This window comes from Cornus florida, unplaced genomic scaffold (genome assembly GCF_030987335.1).
Source record: "Cornus florida cultivar Cherokee Brave unplaced genomic scaffold, ASM3098733v1 CherokeeBrave_3.0.0_Hap2_Chr04, whole genome shotgun sequence".
In the NCBI taxonomy this organism is placed as follows: domain Eukaryota; kingdom Viridiplantae; phylum Streptophyta; class Magnoliopsida; order Cornales; family Cornaceae; genus Cornus; species Cornus florida.
In genome coordinates this window covers 82,194,792-82,205,754 of record NW_026775574.1, presented here as the reverse complement: position 1 = coordinate 82,205,754, position 10,963 = coordinate 82,194,792, and the positions used below count along the sequence as shown (strand labels likewise).

Sequence of the window (10,963 nt, the reverse complement as noted above, 5' to 3'; positions counted from 1 at the left end):
CTTAGCACTATCACTGTGGGAAACAATTATTCACATAACCATAATACTTACTCTGTTCGATCTCTCCCAAACTTTATGGAGAATTTTTTCTTCCTCACTATTTTTTATCAGTAATAACAGTAGGTTTCTCAATTTAAAATGTTAAATCTTGATTTAACATATCTAAATTTTGAACCCAACTTACTCATTCCATTATAATAAGTTAGTCTTATTGAGAATAATAACAGATATAGCACGCGAATTAAGGGATATAATAAAATAAATATAATATGATAAAATGTTCACAACAATAATACTTTGAGTTAACAATACATTTATATAACTTAAAAATATAAATACAATGTATAACTATAGTATCCCTTTGGGTGACAACTATAAAATACTAATAATGATACTTATTTTGTATTTATATGTATACATTCATTGGTGATGCATTATTTAATTAAACAGATAAGTTACCTTTGGATATCCTATATCTACCTAAGTAAAAAATACATGCAATCCCTTAATTTTTATTTAATCACTTAAAAATCAATTCTCTTTGGAGAATTATTTCTCATAATTAAATAAACTCAATGTTCATGAATATCACAAAAAATAATAAGCATCATAATTCATGAAATATTGCAATTATGTTTACTATTAAAATTAATATTCATCAACCATTATGGTCAGGCTACTTTGGTAGCTACCAACCTTTGCATAATATGAATATTAAATTAGATAGTAATTAATTTATGATTAATTATGTCTACTATAAAAATTAATATTCATCAATCATTATGATTGGGCCACTTTGGTAGCTACCAACTTTCACATAATATGAATATTAAATTAGACAGAGATTAAATCATCATTAAGTTATATATACTACTAAAATTAATATTCATCGACCATTATGGTTAGGCCACTTTGGTAGCTACTAACCCTTACATAATATGAATATTAAATTAGTTAGCAACTAATTAATCATTAATTTACTCATTTAATATTATACATATATACTCAAACTAATCGATCCAAATTTAGGTAGGTTCGATTCCAGAAACTTAATAGTCCAAAAATTCAATAAAAAACATCCTTATACTTTATATACATAATAAAATATGTTATTTTTATTTTCGGACTTGAAGATCATAATTGAATCATTTTAAAATTGATTCTCCAATATGTATGTATGTTTGGATACAAAATAATAAATTATTTGATGTCAAACAAAATTAAATTAAATTTCTAAACTCACAAATTATTTCAGAAATTTAATTTTCTACAATAAAATAAATCATTCACCATTAATTTATCATATATGTAATTAATGATATATGATAACAGGTATATATATAAGTTTGTACAAAACCAATAGTTAGCATTAAAATTCATCACATTGATTTACGCAAAAAGCAACACTAATAATTTCAATTCCAATTGCTATTCTAATCGTGCACGGAATAAAAATCAAACTCATACATATACTTCAACTATGAAACAATTCAACAACGTTAAGAAATCAATTTATGAAAATTAATTTACAGGTTCAAAAATCGATCATGCAAACCAAAATAAATTGATCAACTGATCCATCATACTAATTCATTATGCACTTACGATTTCAAAACAAATTTAATTATTTAATTTTAATTTTAATTTATATATATATTATTTATGCTAACTTTAGTAAAAAATAATGAGTTCCTAAACCATAAGCTCTGATACCACATGTAAACTATAATAATTCATGTCAAGTATTAATCACAAATTTACATGAATCCCATATTTTAGAACTTCATAATTTTCACATAATATCTATAATGCATAAATAAATAATTAGATATTAATACCTCGATCTGTAATTATAAAACTCGAAAAGATCAACGCAAACGTCGAGATCCTTTCTGCGGAACGAACAACATGCTAAACTGTAATAGTCAAAGTGTGGAAACCGATTTCTCTCTCTTACCCTTTTACACATATAAACATTATACGTGTTGTTTTCATTAACGTACATAATTGATGGGAATATGCATTTTTATAAAAGTAGAGAGATGATCAGTTTTCCTTTTTAGTAACCTTAATTCCACTTTCCATCAAAGTAAGAAATAAATAATAAAACACTTCTCCAATAATTAATTACCAAAAAAGTAATTTATAAGTCGACCAAATAATATAATATTGATCTGATATCTATTTTATTTAACCACCAAATAATAGAAATACGTGTCCAAATCATATGGTTCACAAATATAAGAAAATATCTTACAGTTTTACGTTGTTTTGTCATTCTAAAACATATTGATTTGATCTTCAATTTAATTCATATTTTTATTGATACAAGTCACATAAAAATAATTTATGATACATGTTTCAAGTAAGTTAAAATGTTACATATAATTTAGGTTTGAAACATATTACGTTTAATTTATGATGTTATTCGTAAAATATGTTTATTTGTGTAGTTCCAAAGATTGGAAAGAAAGAAATTAATTCATAAATTTAACATGTTTTATATTGTTATGTCATTCTAAAACATATTTGTTTGATATTGAATTTAATTCATATTTTTATTGATACAAGTCACATAAAAATAATATATGATAAATGTTACAAGTAAGTTAAGATGTTACATATAATTTAGGTTTGAAATATATTACGTTAAATTTCATAAAATATATTTATTTGTTTAGATGCAAAGATTTGGAACAAATAAATAAATTCATAAACTGACACTAAAAGGAAATGTTATTATTCATTTGAAAATGTAAAAACTCAAAAGAAAATGCCATTAAAAACTAACACAAATATAAAATATGATCCGCATGATAACTTAAACTCTTGGGTTAGTTTGGTAGGTGTGAATGAAATGAAATAAAGTGAAATGAAATACTTTTAATTCCATTCTTTTGTTTGGAAAGTAATTTTAAAGATGGAATACTTTTAATTTCATTTCTTTGTTTGAAAAGTAATTTTAAAAATGGAATATCCACTCCCCACCATTCTTGAAAAATAATCATTCCATCAAAACCATTTCACTTCCCAACTAAAGATTTCACTTCCCAACTAAAGAAATAAGCATTCCATTCCCACTTAGAAAATACATGTAAAAATATTAAAATCGTTTTGCTTGAAGGCCGTGGAAGACCAAATAAACCCATTGAAGGGCAACATAATGACAAAAGCAACCTGGCTTGAAATAAGTTTCTTTTTTTCCATTCCCTTCATTTTTTTTCTTCCAACCAAACAATAGGAAGTTTCTTCGTTCATTCCGATCTTTCTTTCACCCCTCTTCCTTCCTACCAAAGGAACCTTAAAACTTGTTTTGCTAAGCAATACGTGCAAAAGAAATAGATCATATTTTCAAAAACTATATAATTCATTGAAAAAAGAATGAATTACCCACAAGGAAATGTTATTCTATTAAAGTAAGGACATAATCAATTTTGGCCCAACAACATGATTTTTAAATTTATTCTCAAACAACCTTTCATATTCATTCACCATATATAATAATAAAAAAAAAATTAAAAATTAAAAATAAAAAAATAAGAAAAAACATCCATAAACACAGTCAACAAGACCAAAAAGTTACATATAACTGCATGTCTACATTTTCGACAACTATCAATAATCATTACAATGAAGTTAATATTGGTTGTCAAAAGACAGTTTTTCAAAATATATACCATCAAGTAGAAGTCAAACATAAACATATATATATATATATATATATACAGATAGATATAGAAAATGAATTCAATAGATTTTGCATGTGCGCAAGGGACAATCGTAAGCAAATAATGAACTTCACAAAACAAATATTTCATTCTTCATTTTTGATACAACCCACGGTTTCATTCTTTAGTGTTACTCAGTTCAATGTAGTCCTTGTAATTCTGACCCGCAAAATTACAGGTGAATGGGAACAATATAATTTTAAAAGACATTGATTGTAGCGAATCCAATCAACCCTTCAGCGAGTATTTCTTCCCCGAAAAAGCCCGGAACGTTGGCTCTTCTTTCTGTTGGGGCTGCTCCTGTTTAGTCCCTTTTGCAGCTTCCTGAGGGATCAAAGATACAACCGCAGTTCAATATTATATCAAAGGGCAGCTCTACTGTTAGCAAATTAATGTTTGCTGCTGTGCGCGCGAGTTCACGAGTGGGTGCAATAAAACCAAAGCTTGGCATTCAACTTACCGATTATCAAGCTGCTGCTGAACTCCAGAGCAGAAAGTTGCCGTTTTTCCAGTTCCGTACCGTACTTGTTGAATTACATCAACTCCTCTATTGGAAGGCCTTTGCTGAATTTCATAGGTCCCCATAAAATCTTCAAAAAAAATCAGGTCCAACTATCAACTCTCCATTTTTGCAAAAAGGTAGACTCAACATAAACAAGAATTAGAACGCATTAACTTATTATATTATACAACATGAATGTCCAGCAATCCTGATCCAAACATTGTAAAATGCATAGATAGACAGATAACAGCATTCTATCAGATGGGTATAATGGCTGAAATTAGTTCACATGAACTTTAAACCCTAACGCCCTCAAAAGAACTATGGTAGGCTACTGAAACAGTAGGACTAAAAAAACTTCACCAATCAAATGACCCATCCATTTATCAAGGAAACAGTCAAACTGAGGAAGCTACAGTTAAGATCATCTGACAGTCAGGATGTTGGTGCTAAATATCACAAATGGTAAGTCCATTAGTTGAGGAAACAAATAGGTTTTATGCAGCTATCATAAGAAAATTGTCAGAATGTTACGTTTGTGAAATTATTATAGACTAAGACAAGTTGTGAGACCCCCTACCAGTAGGATAGAAGAGCCACAGCATCTTTTCTTGCCATCCCATAGCTTCAAAGCTCAAAATGTCTTCTCCATTAGCCCTAAGACTGATCTCATCAATTCATCAAACCAAAATCATCAGTATCACAAGGTAAGCATGATAAACCTGGAAAAAAGAGAAGGAAGGAGAAGAAAAGGCTACACAAACAAAAGGTAGAGCCATGTTATTGACACTGAACTACATAAGTTAATTATGGAATATGATGAGAAATACTTGCAACTCATTCACATCTTTTTCGCAAAAATGCCATATTATTGCGAGTAAAACTACAAGGACTAAATTATGGAATAAGCGCCCGCCCGGGGGGGGATGGGGAAAAAAAAAAAAAACTTACATCTCAGCAATTCTAGCATCATATTGACGAGCATCAAATTGAGAACCCACTGGTGCCAATCCAGCCATGACTGCAAAGTACAAACAGAAAAGAGAACAGATCTTAATCCTGACCACAATATCACTGAAGCACTTGCAGCTCATATAAACAAATTCCCCTAATTATAATTTATGAATTTGAGGCAGTATACACCATACAGATGTGTTATGGAATGAACACTTGAAATTGTATTTGATAGACACTGCTATGTTTCGTCACTTTTGTGTTTCGCAATATAAAGAATTGCAAAGCAGCCTTCACATTTCCCATGCCTTTTTTAATAAGTATCTCTCGTCCAAGTAGGCCAAGTCAAATATAAAACACATAGAAACTAGATAGTTTATACATAAACATAGAAGTTTATACGCACACACCCTTGAGATTATAGTGGCGGAAGGAGCTGGTTCAGAGGCCTCAAGTTAATAGAGAATCATTTAGTGAAAAACAACCAATGCTCTGATAACCCTAGTTGACGAGTGATCTAAATAACCACTTCACAACATTGGCAAATACAAAATATAAGCATGTGATACACGCGCACACCCTAGAGTTTATCGTTAAAGAAGGAGATGGTTCAAAGGCCTCAAGTTAAACAATAACCTAGTTGATGAGTGAACTAAATAACTGCTTCACAACGTCGGCATATACGAAAAATATTATCAAATATCATAAAGCATTCTTCAAGAATTATGTTGGGCACCAGGTGTCAACCTTAAGAGGATGTTGCCTCCCAAATCTTATTTCACATTTGAAAATTCTGCTAGCGTTCATCCTAGCATGAAAATCTACAAAATCTTCTCATCCTTACACTTTTATATTCATCATTCCGTATTTTAAAGGGAGGAAAAAAAAAAAAATAAAAAAATCTTCAATTGACTTCATAGGAGGTACTTGGAAGGAGGACTGTGTCGTGCCACTGCCAGTCATAACTCTCAATGAACACTTAAAAAGAAGTTCCGCAAAGTACTAATATTCCATCTGAGCTTCAAAATGTAGTCAAATGCTTGGGGAGCATAAGTAATCAAGGATAATAACTCATATCACAAAAGGGAACTTCATGCAGAAATCGTCAAATCCCAGGTTATATAGTCTCAGATACTTCACCATATGCACGTGGCCTTATTTTTCCTCCGTGCTCACTTTTCAACAGGTTTTTAAAATAATGTCATTATTCAACGATCGTGGTTACTGGTAAAAAATTATGGAACACATCGTTACTGCTCAAAATAAATTAAAAGTAGCCCCTTCTACACAAGAAAAAGATAAACAACTTAATACAATTGCTTCCAGGTGCCCAATGTTGAAAGAGGGATAAAAAAAGGGACTAAAATTGGAGAACAGGACACTATAATGACTACCCAATCAATGCAGTTTTGCTTCCAAAAGCAGGAAAATTATTGCATAGATGCTAACAAACAATGCTTTTGATGAACACAGATTAAAAAAAAAAAAAAAAAAAAAAAAAGAGAGACTTCAGAATGGCCCCCAGCCCCATCCAAACAAATTATTCTATAAATATGGTCCTGCAAATTGATTTGCATATCAACAAGTAACGGTATAAGTTGGCTTTACACATTAAGGCCCTGTTTCGTAACGTTTTCAGTTTTTGTTTTTTTTTAAACAAGGCAACAAAATGCGTTTGGTTACTCTATTTTGACTTTTCATATTTCAAAACTTTTAAAAACTCTTTTCATAATTCCTTCACAATTCTCAACTCGACAAATGTTAGCTTTGGTTTTCAGTTTTGGTTTTGAAATAGTTATTTTATTATTTTTCAAAATCATTATTAGAGAAATGTTATTTTCTTTTTTTTCAAAATTAGAGAAATGTTATTTTATTATTTTTTACAATAAGAGAAATGGTAAATAAAATTTTTTAAAAAAATTATTATACTCAAATAGTAAAATAAAAAATGTTAAATTATTATTTTATTAATTTTCAATTATACTCAAATAGTAAATAAAATTTTATTTTATTATTTTTCAATTATACTCAAACAGTAAATAAAATTTTAAAAATATTTTATTATTCTCAATAGTAAAAATAAAATTGCTATTTTATTCATTTTCAATTATACCCGAATAGTAAATAAAACATTATTTTATTGTTTTTCAATAAAACTCAAATAGTAAATTATTTTTTTTTTTTATTATACTCAAATGGTAAAATTAAAAGTGTTATTTTATTATTTTTCAATTATAAATAGAATAGTAAATAAAATTATCAATTTAAAAAATTTTTTTTTTTTACCAAAACTCACAAGCACAGCTTCACCAAACGGACCCCAAGTAGCCAACATATTGTTTCAGTTCCAAAGAACGAAATTTATACATGGAATTATTTGTGCCAAATAGATCTTTAAGCGAAACAAAAGCCAATAAAACATAGGAAATTCGAAAATAAATGATTACTCAACACTTATAATTATCAAAACTCAAGTCCTAGCAAAAGCAGTATCTATGTATACATACAATAGATATATAGAGAGATAAAGGATATATTTTCACAGTTACCTGGTAGAATTGAAAGGTCGACGAAGTGAGAAAGCGGAAGGAGAGAGGGAGAGGCAGTTTTTTCTTAGAGCTAGGGTTTCCCAAACTCGTCGGATGTAAAATTAGGCTTGGTTTGGAACCAAATCTTTTAGGATTTGGAATTGGTATTGAAAAAGGAAATGAATTCTGTTAAATTTATATGGCTCAAATTTAAGTTATCTACTTGAACCAACGTCATCATCCGTGAGGAGCAAGTATGCAAGTGGTACCCCACCTTTGGAAATTGTGAAATCAATTTCAAAGCTGTACCATATTTCATAGTTCCTTGGTCCACAAGAATAGTGGACCATCTTCACTTTTCAAAAAAAAAAAAAAAAATGGACCGCGGACAATGCGTCATCAAGAATTTTCCGGAAGCTGTCATTGCTGGTCAACAATTTCGGCCATATGCAAGCTATTCATATTTTGTGTGACAGTTGTGGGGCGGGAATCACCTGCAGTGAGGCTCTCATGCATTTAAGTGATTCATATTTAGTCACATTATTCTTTAACTAACGAACACTAAAGTCTTGTTTGACCAATTACATCACTATTTATAAATAATATTTTACCACTATTTATAAGTAACATCACATAGTCAAAGTAATATCACATATAAATATAACTCGATTCAACATATCATTTATGTTATTATTTGAAATTAAAAGTGGTGATATTTCCTTTTACAAATAGTGATATTACTTTTTAGACTCTGTGATGTTACTTATAAATGGTGGTGAAATGTAAAAATAGTTTAAAAAGTAACATCACCGCTATTTATAAGTAACATCACATAAGTCAAAAAGTAATATCACATAATCTAAAAAGTAACATCACTACGTTTTGAGGGTGAAAGATACTTATAAATGGTGATGATGTTACTTTTTAGATTATGTGATATTACTTATAGACTTCTGTGACGTTATTTAAAAATGGTGGTGAAATATTACTTATAAATAGTGGTGCAATTGTCAAACAAAGTGTTAGTATCTATTAAGTGGAGTAAAACGTGGCCAAACCAACGCCACTTACTGCTCACTGTAGGAAACAGTATGGGAATTGCACAGCAGGTGATTTTGTGTCCCAGTTGTTGGTGCTTCGAAGGCAAGCTCAGTCGCTGCCTCATGGTATTCGGCATTCGAAATCATCAATTGTATTGTGAGTTTGTAACATCAGTCAGTGATTGAGAGATTTTGGGTGTAAATTGAATTTTGAGTTTGAGCTACTTTATCTTGTATTTTTTTATTTTTATATTGAAATATTGTTTTTTTTTTTTTTTTTTTTTTTTTGGCGAATGTAGGTATATTTAAATCAAGTAAATCTTTGTCTCGTTTATATGTGTATGTCATTTTATTTTCTTGTCATTAATTTTCTCTTTGTTCTCATAAATTCCTGTTCCATCCTTATTTCATAACAAATTCTAATTAAAAGTGGATTTCGTTTTTATATTTGGAATAAAATGAATTTCATAAAAAAAGGAATTTAACAGAAAATAAAATTTGTACATTTTTAACCTACAATACGTGTGTATAGAATTAAATATAGAGTAAAAAAATAAAAAAAAAATAGGAAATCTGTAACTAACCACTTGAATTACAAATAAAATGTAAGAAACCCCCTGAACTATGCAAATTTATTGTAAATCACACCAATCAGCAGGCTTCCGGTCGAAATTTACCGTCAAAGGACCATGTGGGATGTCAAATGATAAACAATGTATAATTTAATAACTAAAATAACTTTATGTACATGAAAAGCTTCTAATGCCCCTTATTGTGATTATTATTACCTAAACACCTCTTCACTAATTGTTACAACCAAACACTCCCTTAGGCCATTCTATATATACATATTCTTCACTGTTCATCTTCTCCACAACACATCTTCACTGTTCATCTTCTTCACAAGGTATGTGCTTTTTTTAACTGTTATACCCAAACACCTCATAATCCAATTTTTCCCAAAAATTCCCAGTATTTATTTCAGTCTCTCTTCCTGATCAATGTGCTCGAACCATTCTTTCCCAAAATTTTGTAAGTCACTCCCTTTTTCTCTATATATAGAGATTTCTTCACAAAAATTCTGTAACACTCTATATATATAATAATCTCTAATATTAAGTGACTATTAGAGCCTAATTTCATAAAATTCTCCAACTGTACCCTAACCCATTTGGACAAAATCTTAAAATTGAATCCCAAATTAAGACTGTATCAAATACGAAAGGTATACCGGCAACGACAATGAAGAATGACGGGCATTGGGGTGGTTGGGGTACAAGAAAATGTGTGTGTGTGTGTGTGTGTGATGACGGTGATGGTAGTGGCGAAATGTATACCCCCGAATTTTCGCGTGCGGGTTAGCCAGGCCCACACCCACCCGAGAATATCAATAACAATTAGGTAATAAACAAACAAATAATACAAGATGGAATAAAATAAATAAATAAATAACTAATGCTAAAAAGAAAACTAAAAAATAAATGATTAATAAATCATTTGATACCAATACTCTATATTAATCCATTACACCATAAACCTCCAAAGTACAACTCAAGAATCCATATACCAAGGACCCCTAATAAAATCCCATAACTAAAATAACGTATATTGAAATAATAAATAACTACCAAGTCTGAGAAGTAACAGAAATCTGAGATAATGTCACTCATCAATGATACAGAATAGTGAAGATGAACGATCTCTGATCTGCATGAATAACTCTAAGAGTGGTATCATCGAGGACCTGAAAAATAAATAGTGGGTCAGACTCACAAACAAGTTCCCTCTACTATGACCCGATCAGAGAACCAACAATCAATACATCCCTACCTTAACTTATGTTATATTTACATAGTCGATACATACATATATACACACTAAGACTCTCACTGAACAATAGGGCAATCTCAACCGTGTAGTGGGTATCTCATGAAAAATCGCAGACGAGGTGGTCCAGAATCCCCTTCTACCAGGGTACACACATCTCCTATATCCAGCTATCCATCTAAACCGGCAATATACGCCTCAGTCTTAACCATTGAACCCGAGACCTTAAGCTTGTATTATAGCTCACACACACACACACACACACACACACACACACACATATATATACACATCATTAATACATAAAGACATATCTAACAATGGCATAAGTAAAGTGTCTTGAGTTATAGCCAGCCCGTCACACATCAATCCAATAAAACCATA

The 10,963-nt window shown here is 30.1% G+C and overlaps 1 protein-coding gene across 1 annotated transcript; it reads right to left on the bottom strand.

The window, feature by feature from the left end:
* Positions 1–3,781: 3,781 nt before the first annotated feature.
* LOC132303674 (eukaryotic initiation factor 4A-13-like) lies at positions 3,782–7,900 on the bottom strand. The gene is made up of 5 exons (XM_059801032.1): positions 7,734–7,900; positions 5,182–5,251; positions 4,811–4,893; positions 4,189–4,318; positions 3,782–4,052 (listed from the first exon to the last, which is right to left on the bottom strand). Exons 2-5 carry the CDS (start codon positions 5,247–5,249, stop codon positions 3,965–3,967), a joined length of 369 nt encoding a protein of 122 aa, XP_059657015.1. The 5' UTR covers positions 5,250–5,251; positions 7,734–7,900; the 3' UTR covers positions 3,782–3,964.
* Between the last annotated feature and the right edge of the window lie 3,063 nt (positions 7,901–10,963).